At 40.3% G+C, this 14089-nt stretch overlaps 1 protein-coding gene across 1 annotated transcript; it reads left to right on the top strand.

The window, feature by feature from the left end:
• Window positions 1-742: 742 nt before the first annotated feature.
• atf3 (activating transcription factor 3) lies at window positions 743-3380 on the top strand. Its single transcript, XM_085372286.1, has 4 exons — window positions 743-860; window positions 2031-2289; window positions 2425-2532; window positions 2704-3380. Exons 2-4 carry the CDS (start codon window positions 2032-2034, stop codon window positions 3004-3006), a joined length of 669 nt encoding a protein of 222 aa, XP_085228412.1. The 5' UTR covers window positions 743-860; window position 2031; the 3' UTR covers window positions 3007-3380.
• The last annotated feature ends 10709 nt before the right edge of the window (window positions 3381-14089 follow it).

The raw sequence follows: 14089 nt of genomic DNA, 5'->3' as shown, positions 1-14089 counted from the left end.
AACCTACCAGGTGTCGCAGAGGAAAATTAGCCCGTATTTCTAAATTTGGTAAATTTACGAGACAATAACAAAAAAAGATTCAAGTGATTAGTGGAGATGCGTGTGCAGGAGGTACAGCAACGAGTGGAGAAGAGACAACTGGAAATAGGATGACAGAGATTAGATGGGAGGGAAGATAAGAGAAAAACATGTTATGAGAGTGGCAAAGAATAGAGGGATTTTGGGACATAAACCATGGAAATTTGTGAAAAAGGCCAAAGCTGATGGGGGGGATTAAAAAAGGAGGGGGATAGAAACTATACCAAAAAAGAGGATTGGAGATGATGAATGAAGTGTTGAAAAAAGAGACAAATATAAAAACAAAAAAGGAAAAAAAAGATTAAAAGATTGGGAAAGGAATAACGCGTTGGTGGGAAGAGGGTAGGAAGCAGAGAGGAGGAGGAGGAGAATGAGGAAGAGCTGAAAATCTGCGGGAGGATAGGCAGAGGAGGAAAAAACATGAGGAGGAGGAGGGAGGGGACGCCTGTCCTGTTATGGCAGAGAAGAACACTCGGGGTTGCTAGATTGCATCATCGCCGGATCAGCCTTCTAAAAATAGGATGACGTCACCCCCCCTACTCTCAGGCTCCCAACCCTAGCACCCTCCCTCTCTCGCTCTCTAGTAGCGTTGCGTTGCGTCATGTGTCCCGCCCCTTCAACCAATTTAAAAGCGCGAGGTGACGCAACGTAAAGGCCACAAGAGCAACCGTAGCCAACGAGCAGGAAGCCGACACAGGAAGAGCGGAACGCACAGACATAAGAGAAGGTTTATTTTCTTCACGGCGCACTTCATCCGATCCGGACACTCACAGCTTTAACAGGTAGGCTGGAGATCTGTTTCCCGTGGAGGAGGACGGGGGTGTTTGAGCGTGTGTGTGAGGGGCAGAGAGGCGGTGTTGTCGCTCTTTGATCCCGGTGAGAAGCGCAGAGAGCCGGTGTCTCCGTGCGCTCCGTCCCGGGACACTGCGAAAACTTCCGCGCGTGTTTTTGCGTGAAAATATAAAATATATAAACAAGCGCATCTTTTTGGAGCAGTTTGCACTAACGATTTTTCTTTTTTTCTTTTTTTTTTAATTTTAGCGTATTTTGTATTTATAAAAACTTGTTATTGTTTTTGTTTCAAATATGACATCATGCGACGTTTTTCTTGGATTCTGCTTGAATGCATTTTGTTACACTTTTTTTGTAACTTATTTATAATCAGGTATTTCGGATTTTTGCACTTGTTTCCTCACTTTTGACGAGACTTTTAATATTGTTGTTTCTTTTTTTTCTTCTTTCTTTTGAGTTAACTTTATAATAACAAAACCAAAACAAACATATGAATAGCACAATTCTCTTTTATAATTACCTGAACACATAATAACGAAACTGAAGGGAACAGAGGGAGGCGGTGGTAAAATATTTGTAGAGCTAACAAGACTTTTTAAAACTTTTTTTTTTAATTCTAAGAAGGTGCAGCTGTGTGCAGACTAATACAAACCATATCATTAATGACTTCGTTGCAAATGATTTATTACTGGAGAACATAAGAATATAATATAAATGTGCTTGTTTTGGTTTTGGTCTCAGAGCTGATGTAAACACCTTCTTATCTGGCTGATGGCCATAATTCAACTCTTTTCACTTCTCCGTTTAGATAACAAACATCCACACCTCCCTAATTAATGAGCCTTTTTTACAGCATGTTTTCCACAAAGCAAATATTTGCTCAGTTTTGAATGACACAGCTATTTGTCTTGTCATCACAATCTGTTTGTCCTCCTTAACATGCCATGTTGACCTTTCAAACCGATCTTAGCTTTGGACTTCCTTCTGACATTTGTGTCATTGTTACTCAGCAAAAAGTTGAACATTCCTTTATTATTCTTCCCACATTATTTATCTTGTGACTTTCAGCGTTGGGTTCATAATGACTTTAGCTCAGTTTCTTTTGAATTATATTAAGTGTTTCTAACCCACCTGATGATTTTCATCTCTTGCGTTTACAGAATGATGCTTCAGCACTCGGGTCCTTCTCTGGCTGACATCAGCTGCTCCGCCTTGGTTCCTTGCTTCTCCCCTCAAGGCACACTCACCCTGGACGACTTCACCAACTTCACACCCATCGTGAAAGAGGAGCTCCGGCTGGCAATCCAGAGCAAGCGACTGTCCAACGGGCTTAGCACCGACATGAGCTCCGATGGTGCCAGCTCCAGCTCGGATCGAGCCTCTGAGCTAACTTCATACAGGAACGGGGTCAAGCGAGAGGTAAGGCAGAGGGGGAATTACAGCATGTAGTTATCTGTAATGTGTCTGTTATATACATACATACATACATACATACATACACAGAGAGAGAGAGTATTTTTTTCTTAATGGTCTATATTTCTCACTTTTTTTTAGTTGACATCTGAGGAGCATGAAAGAAGGAAAAGGAGGAGGGAGAGAAACAAAATCGCTGCCGCCAAGTGCCGCAACAAGAAGAAGGAAAAGACTGAATCACTCCAGAAGGTAGTTTTCCACTTTCATCAATCTGAGCATTGGTTATTCTGCACCTACTCTTAGCTTTTTGCACCCTCACAGTTAGACAATTTATAAAGCATGACATTCGCAGCTTGCGGTGAGAAGTAGCTTATGTTTCTCGGGTGAATAACAGTCTTCTTCTTCCATCCTTCTCTGCAGGAGTCTGAAAAGCTGGAGAGCATCAATGCCGACTTAAAAGCTCAGATTGAGGAGCTTAAGCAGCAGAAGCAGCAGCTGGTCTACATGCTCAACCTGCACCGGCCGACGTGCATCGTCCGAGCCCAGAACCCCCAGACGCCCGAGGACGAGCGAAACCTTTTCATCCAGCACATCCAGGAGAGCACCTTACAACTCCACAACCTCACCTCCACCACCACCTCATCCGCATCCACGTCCACAGCAGCGCCTCTCGGCGGAGGACTTCTGACTCTCGATCATGTCCAGTGCCCCAGTCACTTATGATCGCCCAGAGTGTTATCTAGGGCTTGCAATTCTTCCATCTCCTGCTGCTGATGTAGGACTGACTGGTTTCGCAGGAGGTGGAGTTGCCACATACAAACTTATGACCTGAGAATGAAACGCCACCTATGACTCCTCACGCCCACCTGCCGTCCATAATGCTGCTAGAGAAAAAGAGAGCGGTGTAAAGTGACCTCAGCACCTTCCGCTCCCTGAACCCGTAGCTGCTGATTGGACAGGAGTGAGAAATGATGGACAGCACTTTGACTTGCATTGTGTTTCTTTTTTTTTTTTAAACATTTTAAACAGTCAGGGCCAAGAACAGATGCTAAAGCACTTAAACAAAGTTCAACAGCTTTTCTTGATTTATTAGTATTTTGAATAGTTGATGGTCTGATTTTTGTACCAAAGCACGATTTCAAGGTGATCAAGGCACATTATTTAAGAGTTCACCCCGACAGTAAGGAGATTCAGAATGACTGTGTGAGTGTGTACAGATGCAAGTCACTGACTTTAAAAAGAAGCGGTCTCTGTTTAGTGTACAGCAAAGATGACATATTTATTAAATGATTACTGTATGTTAGGATGTTGCTGTTTTAACCCTGTCTGCTTGTCCTGTATACAAAGTGAATTACTAAAAACGCTGCTACTACTAACCACTCAGGACCTAGGTATGCTATAGACGTCCGTTTTGTTATACATAATATGAGATGACTCGTCCAAAAGCATGAGTACGGGTCGGGTTCCTTGCTGTGAGTGTAGCAGACACAAAAGGGAAATGTACGTTGCAGGCAGGGTTTCTAATTCTGCACTTAATGAAAAAAGCCTAGTACAAAAGACAGTGTAATCACATGTATAGATAAGTGTTTTGTTGTGGGGTTTTTTCTTAAGAATTCAATATTTTATGGCAATCACAATTGCCCAATGGACACTTTATTTATCACTGTGTTCTCTCTTAAAGCAAAGGGGATTTTTTTTCAACCTGTTCTGTGACAATGAAGCTACATAAGTGTTATTTTACAGATGTGTTTTCTACCCAGTGTCTTGTATAAAGTATCAAATGCATATTAACTATGTGCTGCTGTATGTAAACACCAATGCCTCCTTTGGTCTCAACAGAGCAAAACCAAAAGTTATTTTTTTAAAAATGTATTTATTGAAAACATTTGGTCCGGATGTTGTGTTCATTAGATATCGTTAGCTAGGTATCAGAAGCGCTGCATCAGTTTACTCTGAAGTTATGCAAGATTTGTTGACACGTTAGAATCTAAGTGTGTCGTGAACTTCCACTGTTTGAAAACGAACTGCCAAAATAGTTGTTGTTCACTTGCACACCCTTTTCCATTGTAAAAAAAAAAAAAATAGCCCAAGGAAAAAAGCAGTTTATTGCTCAAACAGAAATTTGACAAGCACGATGATTGCTGTTTGTTGTTTATTGGCAGTAAAATAAAGCCAAACATGAGATCAGAAGCCCTTTATTCCTGAGCGACACTCTAACTTCTCATTCTCAATCAAACTGAAATTCTGACGCACAAAGCGAAGGATGAGTACATACCAGAAGGGGTTTCCTTTGACAGAATAATAATGAATTTTGTAGACTGAAGTTGTATTCCTCTGTTAGAAGGTTTATATTGTTGTATGTGTTGTGTGAGAGTCACATTGTTAAAGGGACGCAGGCGTCTTTGTGGTCATAGTACTTTTGTCACCTGTTGTCCCGATGCTAGTCATTACTAGATAGTCACTGAGCACTGAGTGCATGTATTCATATTGTGCCTATTTCTACTACTGAAGACTTTTTTTTTTCTCTATAGCTGTGTCATAGCAGAAATAAATAAAGGATGTCAGGTACAACTGCACTGCTACTATCACTGTGTAACTACTTCCATCTCTGTTTTGATTTTTGATACTTTGATAATTAAAGATGTGAACTGAAAATGCGACCTGTGAGATGCCTTTTCTGGAAATGGATGGGCAGATGTGACATCAGGAGTTTCTGGTAGAGAGCAGAATTCATGTTTCCATCAATTACAGCAACCAGTGAGGTCCTGAAACAGGACAGCAGTCCCAGACCGTCACCCTGACACCACCATGTTTGGCTGTCGTTTAATGAAATGCTGTGTTAGTTTCACACCAGATGTAACGGGACTCATTATTGAAAACATTTGGCTTTGTCACCCTGTCCAGACTGATAGATGTTAGCGACTAGTTATCTCTTTCTAATATTATATTTTGTTTGATGATCTGAAACATGTAACTGGGACAAAAATGCAAAAAAAATTGTTATTAACATATCAGTAGTACATAATAATAATAATAATGGTTAGAGCTTAATAAATGTGCAGCAATAATTGTAGAACCAAAAACAAGCTCCCTGAAGCTCAGTGGAAGTGGGCTGAGTAGCTGATTTCTTATGATAATCTTAAATTAAATTACGATATGATTATTGCTACAGTGAGCTCACATGATGCTGTTGGAAAAAAAGCTGTGATAGTACGTTGATAACACTAAACAGAGCAGAAACAGAAATATTAGTGCCTTGCTCTTCACTGTTGGAGCTGTACAATATCATATACCTATAGACTTTCTGCACTTATGAAAACATGTGCCATCTGATGCAACACGTTGTAAAACAAATGTTTGCAATGCTTATCATCAATAATCACCACTTTCTGACAATGCAGTTGACCGGTCAGTTGCTTTGGATTGCATCAGATCAGTTTTGAAACAATGATTTTCATTTTGTAGCCATTAACCCGCTCGCGTATGTCTCATGTTCTCCATGTCTGAAAATGACAACAGCAGAACTAACAAAACTCATGCTTGATCTTTAGAAAACTAACTCTGCAGCTGTGGTCTTCTGCTTTACTTTAGGAACACAGTTACATCAGCACCGGGCCCTCTCTCATTAAAATAAAGAGTGTGTTATGAATATCAGGAAAAATAACACAGTTTCCTTGAAGGATACTCGGTTTTAAAATGTTTTAAAAGCTTACATTCCCAGATGTACTAGCAGCTTCCTAGTACCCATGGGTACTAGGAAGCTGCTGTACTTCTATCACCATGTTTTTTTTCCACAAGTGGAACAATTTCACAACATAAACGTTTGCTTACAAAAATCTCCGACAGAATTCCTACATGTAATCACAGAGCAACTGTGCATGTGATGGAGCTGAAGGACAAGACTGAACATGTTCTCTTCAAAGAGGTAGAGGCAGGCAGAAGGGTGAGGTAACACTGCCTTGTTAGATATGACTGGATGTTTTCTACAGTATCTGTCCAAGAAGGCTCTGACATGCAGTTCAAATAACAACAAACCCGCCCAATAAGGCCACTGGCCTTAGAGATGTGCGGTACATCACACCGTAAACAAGCGTGTTCAAACACGAGCCAATATGTGGAATGTGCAAAATCAAATCCATTTGTTTCCCGTCTTTTTTTTAATACATAGTTATGCCAAAGTTGCAACATAGAATGATGTGAATGATGTGATAGGGAATTAATCCGATGAAACCATTCAAATGAGCTTTCTGATGAAACGTGACATATGTGTTCTAAACAATCCCGGCAAACTGAAAGTGTATAAACAGATAATTATGTGATTACACAAGAAGCTTCATGCCCTCAAGCATCAAATCTCACCCACCTGCACCAGGATGTTAAAACTCACACAGAAAATAACTTGTTCCAGGTCTGCCAGCCCGAGATCTGCTATGGTTTGACCCCACCTAGCTGTCACTGAAAGTGGATGAAAGCAAACATCCAGGTATACAATCACTGTAATCAATACTTTGCACCTGTCCTAGTGAGTTTCACGGTACCAATAGTTAGTATTCCGGTAAGCTGCCCAGAACCTAGAGAACACATGACGTTCCGCCTCTTTCCTATCACAAGTATTCTGATTTCCTGTTAAACTCCTTAAAGAGCAAGTCATCTCATTTCAGGAAACCATGCATGGAATAAAAGAGTGATGTCAATTATTCAAGGCCTTTCACAACAGCTCTTATCGTTTATCAATCTAGTTGTTGAAGTGATGAAATAACGACACTCTTTGAGTCTATTGTACACTGCAGCCCTACAGGTGGTGTCCCAGCCTCCAGATATATGTGGACATCAGTAGTATCAGTCTTGGGTTACCTAAGATTTCAGTGGATATTAAGGTCAGGTTCAGGATCTTTGCGCCCATATATAAATCTCTAACCTTGTGCTGTGTGTGGGCTCATCTCAGGCATTTCTTGGCTGGCGTTTAGTCCATTTTTGATGTTTTTATGCTCTCAAATGATGTTTGAACACGAGAGACTTTCAACTTGTTGACATTTTAGAGAAATGTATCCTTCTACAATTTCCTGTAAAAAAAAATAGCTCACAGATCATATCTGCCGGCTAGTCCAGGTTCACTGACACTCACTTCTGTTGATACCTGTCTCTGCTGACATTCAGAGTTGTTCATGAGACCGCTGGGATCTGCTTGGCTCTGAGTCATCAGACATTGAGACCGAGGGTCCATGTGGATGTCTGCATGCTTGCCAATTTTCGTGACTGCACAGACTTGTCGACAGATCATTTACATCACGTTACAATGTACCGACCATACGATATGACAACTTTTTTGACTTCAAAGGAACTACTTCTCCAGCTCCGGCAGCAGAGTACAATTGAGGCCTGGATTTTGGATGTAGTTTTTTATTTTTTACAGATGGAGCTCCCAGACAGAAGGAGGAAAAGAGGAAGACCACGGAGGATTTGTGGATGCAGTGAAGGAGGACGTGCAAAGACTTGGTTTGACAAAGGAGGATGATAGGGATAGAGTTAGATGGAGGCAGATGATCTGTTGGGAAGACCCCTAAAGGGAGCGACTGGAAGAAGAAGAATTTATCTTAAGTCCAGAATTGAATCCACACCCTAAACACTCCTGTCTATGAATGCCTCTGTGCCCACATACGTTTCTCATTGTTTCTATGCCCTACCCTCTCTCACGCGCACTTTGTCAAAGGTATCAGTCAGGGAGCTGCTGCCAATACTTCATAAGGCTCCAAGCTTTGTTGCTTCATTATTATAAAACATTCACATGTGGGGTTTTGGTACTTGCTAGTGAATGATGAGTGCAACAAATAGAATAAAAGAGGACTCCACTCCTCATTATTCAGTTTATTAGAACGCTGGGATGAACAACAACGGGGCTGTGACCAATTTATCACATCTGTATAAACACCTTAGTTTCATTATTATCATCTTGTAAAGAGATGACTTCAGATTGGCTTAAGGTATACTCCTGTGTCATAAAAAACTACAATAAAAAGTTCAAAACTGTGTATGGGATCTTTTCAGAGGTGAGCCAAGGTTCAGCGTTCTTCAGCTGCAGGCTGTAATTAACAGGTTCAGTGGGAATGTCAGGAGGAGATACATCAGCAGAACAGCATCTCACATGAAGGCGTTTGTAATGCAAATGGGATTTCTCCTTTGCTTTTGAGAAAAAAAACAGTTCCAACTATTTGGTCAATCTTTTTGTGCGCTCGTTAAAAAGGAACTAAGATTGCACTACTTCACAGTATGCAGGCATGGGGAGTGTCGTTATGCACTGATATGACAATAGTTTTCAAACTCATTAAAGTGTTAGTAATGGTAACTAAGGTGAACTCCCAACTCTTGAGCCACGATCGCCCCGCAATCTCATTGCACACAATCACAAAATTAACAAACATTGCTAAACTGTTATAGTGTAAGGGCATAATATGTGGCAGATAACATTATTTCTGGCCCATAACTTTTAAGTTGAGTTTTTATGTTGCTTGTTGCCATGCAGGAATGTTTACTTTTGGCAGGTCAACAAAGTTGTTGGGACAAGTTTAATGGCAACACCATTAAGGGCAGGGTGGCTTACATAAGTGTTATGGTTTTATAAGCATGCACACATCTGTTTGGGTCCGAGTTGTGCTCTGAGACAAGTTACGAAAAAATTGTGCGTCCGTTCTTCAGCCTGATTCTAAACAGACTTTAAAAATAGACAACTACTTGTCCCTGGCTCTGTTTCAATTCATTTGACACTATGTGACATAATAATCAGTTTGTTTGAATTTGTACTTCCCCTCCTCTACCAATCCTAAAGTTCATTGCTCTATAGTGCCTGCGACCTGTTGATTACAGTGATGTTTGGCCATGTTTTAGGAAATGTCAGACACCAATGATGCTGGAGATTTAAGAATATTTTCCTTCTGTAATCATTATAGTTTGTTTGAACATTAGTCTATGAATAAAAGTTTATATACAAGAAGTGAAAATGGCTGATGTTTTCAACCTGATGAGAACTGTTCTGCTTCATTGCTCAGTTTAATGTCATTTTGAATTCATTAATAATAAATAATTAAGTTAAAAAAAATAAGCTGCTGAAATAAAGTTTTATATTTTCAACAGCAATCAATCTGTAACTTAACTTAACTCAAAAATAACTGAAACACAAATTAACATCCTTTATGGGTTGTTTCCCTTTAAATTCTTTTTTTTTCTTTTTAAAAAGTAACTTTGTTTCTCAAATTTCAAGCGGAAGTAGAAGTGGGAAGTGCATGCTTTGACACACCCTGAGTGCTGCGAAATCAGAGGACAGTTTATCCTTGGGTCTTTTTGGGGTCAAAAGGTGACATCATGTTAAGTCATTCCAGAGGGCGAACTCAGTTTCTACCTCTATGTTTGATCATAGTTGGTTGTTTCACTGGCAAACACGTATTGCTGCCTGTGGTCTCAACTGCTGGTTGTTTGTCTTGAGTGTGTCCCATGAGTTGTTGGCTAATATGGAGCCAAAGTACACACAGGCAGGAAGAAGGGGGGTTGTAATGGAGAGGAAGGATGGTTGGTCACTTGCTTAAATGAGAGGGAAACTGAGGCAATTCAGTGACAAGCAGAGGAAAGACAACTGATGAAACAGCAGTGTCATAATCTCTAACCAATGTCACCCTGTGTGGTCAAAAGGTCCAATGAAGACTAAAAGGTCATTAAGGGAGCAGTTCACGGTTAACGAAACTACATTCAGTGCATTCGCTGTTCTAATCATCACAGCTGCTTACTTAGCTACTGACGCATTAACAGAATACGAGAAAGATGAGTGTGAAATATGAGGAAAATCTGGCATCCAAAGGGCTCCATTTTTCAAAGAATCTGTCTGGGTAAGTATCCGCTAACATCTGGGAAATGATTTGGTAACACTGGAATGTATTGCATTATTAATGTAGGAGTATCCTGTCAAAACATTTGATTTAATTAATATAGTCACCCTGGTGTCAAAACCAGTTTCAACAGCTTTGATTGTGTATTTTGTATTTTGTGGTAAAAACACAGCACATCCTCTTATAAGGTTTGATTTAACAGCACAAAAAATATTGGTCATTATGAGGTTTTAAAAATTACAACCTGTGTCATTATCTCTTTATTTGTCAAAATACAGAAGGAGAGTGTAGATAAACGGTCTGATTTGGCAATGGCCCAGGCAAAGTCCACATCTTGAACTGATTGAAATGCCGCGTACAAATAAATGCCTGTAGTCCTGAATGAACTGATGCAATATTATCAAGAAGGGAGGGCCAAAATCCCCCCCCCCCCCCCCCCCCCCCACTGAAATGTAAGAGATAAAGATATGAAATTACACAGATGAAATAATAAGATAAAATTACACAGAAATGTATCACTTACTTACTCAGATTCTTGTTACGAAGGGTGGTTCTACATTCCTGTTCCTAGTAATTCAATTCAATTCAATTCAATTTTATTTATATAGCACCAAATCACAACAAAAGTCGCCTCAAGGCGCTTCATAGATACAGAGAAAAGCCCAACAATCATATGACCCCCTATGAGCAAGCACTTTGGCGACAGTGGGAAGGAAAAACTCCCTTTTAACAGGAAGAAACCTCCGGCAGAACCAGGCTCAGGGAGGGGCGGCCATCTGCTGCGACCGGTTGGGGTGAGAGAAGGAAGACAGGATAAAAGACATGCTGTGGAAGAGAGACAGAGGTTAATAACAGATATGATTCAATGCAGAGAGGTCTATTAATACATAGTGAGTGAGAAAGGTGACTGGAAAGGAAAAACTCAATGCATCATGGGAATCCCCCGGCAGCCTAAGTCTATTGCAGCATAACTAAGGGAGGATTCAAGATCACCTGGTCCAGCCCTAACTATATGCTTTAGCAAAAAGGAAAGTTTTAAGCCTAATCTTGAAAGTAGAGATAGTGTCTGTCTCCCGAATCCAAACTGGAAGCTGGTTCCACAGAAGAGGGGCCTGAAAACTGAAGGCTCTCCCTCCCATTCTACTTTTAAATACTGTAGGAACAACAAGTAGGCCTGCAGAGCGAGAGCGAAGTGCTCTAATAGGGTGATATGGTACTACAAGGTCATTAAGATAAGATGGGGCCTGATTATTTAAGACCTTGTATGTGAGGAGCAGGATTTTGAATTCAATTCTGGATTTAACAGGAAGCCAATGAAGGGAAGCCAAAACAGGAGAAATATGCTCTCTCTTTCTAGTCCCTGTCAGGACTCTTGCTGCAGCATTTTGGATTAGTTGAAGGCTTTTCAGCGAGTTTTTTGGACATCCTGATAATAATGAGTTACAGTAGTCCAGCCTGGAAGTAATAAATGCATGAACTAGTTTTTCAGCGTCACTCTGAGACAGGATATTTCTAATTTTAGAGATGTTGCGCAAATGGAAGAAAGCAGTCTTACATATTTGTTTAATATGTGCGTTGAAGGACATGTCCTGGTCAAAAATGACTCCAAGGTTCCTCACAGTGTTACTGGAGGCCAAGGTAATGCCATCCAGAGTAAGAATCTGGTTAGATACCATATTTCTAAGATTTTCAGGGCCGAGTACAATAACCTCAGTTTTATCTGAATTAAGAAGCAGAAAGTTAGCGGCCATCCAGGTCTTTATGTCTTTAAGACATTCCTGCAGTCTAACTAATTGGTGTGTGCTATCTGGCTTCATGGACAGATAGAGCTGGGTGTCATCGGCATAGCAGTGAAAATGTATGCTATGTCTTCTAATGATGCTGCCTAAGGGAAGCATGTATAATGTAAACAGAATTGGTCCTAGCACTGAACCCTGTGGAACTCCATAATTAACCTCAGTGTGTGAAGAGGACTCTCCATTTACATACACAAATTGGAGTCTATTAGATAGATATGATACAAACCACTGCAGTGCAGTACCTGTAATACCTACAGCATGTTCTAATCGCTCTAATAGGATATTATGGTCAACAGTATCGAATGCTGCACTAAGGTCTAGCAGGACAAGCACAGAGATGAGTCCACTGTCAGAGGCCATAAGAAGATCATTTGTAACCTTCACTAAAGCTGTTTCTGTGCTGTGATGAGCTCTGAAACCTGACTGAAACTCTTCAAATAAACCATTCCTCTGCAGATGATCTGTTAGCTGTTTGACAACTACTCTTTCAAGGATTTTTGATATGAAAGGAAGGTTGGAGATTGGCCTATAATTAGCTAAGACTGCTGGGTCTAGAGATGGCTTTTTGAGTAAAGGTTTAACTACAGCCAGCTTGAAGGCCTGTGGTACATAGCCGATTATTAGAGATAGGTTGATCATATTTAAGATCGAAGAATTAATTAATGGCAGGACTTCTTTGAGCAGTTTTGTAGGAATGGGGTCTAAAAGACACGTTGAAGGTTTGGAGGAAGTAATTATTGAAGTTAACTCAGAAAGATCAATTAGAGAAAAAGAGTCTAACTTAACATCAATGGTACTAAGAGTAGCTGTAGATAATATTACATCTGTGGGATGATTACTGGTAATTTTTTCTCTAATGATAAAAATTTTATTTGTGAAGAAGTTCATGAAGTCATTACTAGTTAACGTTAAAGGGATGGTTGGCTCAAAAGAGCTCTGACTTTTTGTCAGCCTGGCTACAGTGCTGAAGAGAAACCTGGGGTTGTTCTTATTTTCTTCAATCAGTGATGAATAGTAAGATGTTCTGGCTTTGCGGAGGGCTTTCTTATAAAGCAGCAAACTATTTCTCCAGGCTAAATGATGATCCTCTAAATTTGTGACACGCCATTTCCTCTCCAGCTTACGAGTCATCTGCTTTAGGGTACGTGTTTGAGAATTATACCACGGAGTCAAATACTTCTGATTAGAGACCTTAGTTTTCACAGGAGCTACAGTATCCAGAGTCGTACGTAGTGAGGAGGTGAAATTATTAACAAGATAATCGACCTCTGTTGGGGTAGCGTTCAGATAGCTGCTCTGCTCTGTGTTGGTACAGGGCATTGAAGATGATAACAGTGGGTGGATTATATTCTTAAACTTAGTTACAGCGCTTTCAGAAAGACATCTACTTTGATAGTCTACTCTCCACCGCTGTGTAATCAATTATTGTAAATGTAAATGTTATCAGGAAATGATCAGACAGGAGAGGGTTTTCAGGAAACACTGTTAAATGTTCAGTTTCTATGCCATATGTTAAAACAAGATCTAGAGTGTGATTAAAGTGGTGGGTGGGTTCTAAACAAACAGTAAACAAACAGCTACAGGGTGGATTGTTCACATGTTTGTTTCAGTCTTCACCCCAAGGCTAATTTAACATTGCAGGCATGTAGCTTTAATTTCCGAGATGTGTCAAATCAACTCGACCTGACCTTATTTATTTGTGAGGGGACCAAGTCAAGTTGTGGGCGAATGCGCTGGGAACAGTTTAAAAACCAAAAAACTACTGAAATCCAATAAAGTTTACCTCTAAAAGCAGTAGTATTACAATATACAGTTTGACTGTGGTGTTCAAAAAGATGATGCCTGAAGGGACATGTGGCTATTACATTACATGACTGGTTGTAGGATGTATTGTTTTTAATTTGCTATCTCTCTAAATAACATTGGAACGAATGGTATAACCTTCCTGGAAAAAATTGGGAAAGACTCTTTTGTGCTCAACGGCACATGAATCCACTGTAGTTGCTCAGGTAGTTACAGGAAGCATGGTTTCTCATGGTGTCAATGACGTCCAGCATCAGACCTGTAAAAAAAAAAAAAAAAAAATGGAAATACCGCATATAAAAAATGAGGGCACCTGTCTGTGATGGCCTT

Source organism: Diplotaxodon limnothrissa, linkage group LG15 (genome assembly GCF_057381915.1).
Source record: "Diplotaxodon limnothrissa isolate DT_005_m linkage group LG15, D_limnothrissa_male_GT1.1, whole genome shotgun sequence".
NCBI classification, from domain to species: domain Eukaryota; kingdom Metazoa; phylum Chordata; class Actinopteri; order Cichliformes; family Cichlidae; genus Diplotaxodon; species Diplotaxodon limnothrissa.
This window is presented reverse-complemented; position numbering and strand designations above follow the sequence as displayed.

Coding starts and splice junctions, on each gene's coding strand:
- atf3 (XM_085372286.1), top strand. CDS start 2,032: ATGATGCTTCAGCACTCGGGTCCTTCTCTGGCTGACATCAGCTGCTCC. Junction 2,290..2,424: donor GGAACGGGGTCAAGCGAGAG/GTAAGGCAGAGG, acceptor ACTTTTTTTTAG/TTGACATCTGAGGAGCATGA. Junction 2,533..2,703: donor AGACTGAATCACTCCAGAAG/GTAGTTTTCCAC, acceptor CCTTCTCTGCAG/GAGTCTGAAAAGCTGGAGAG.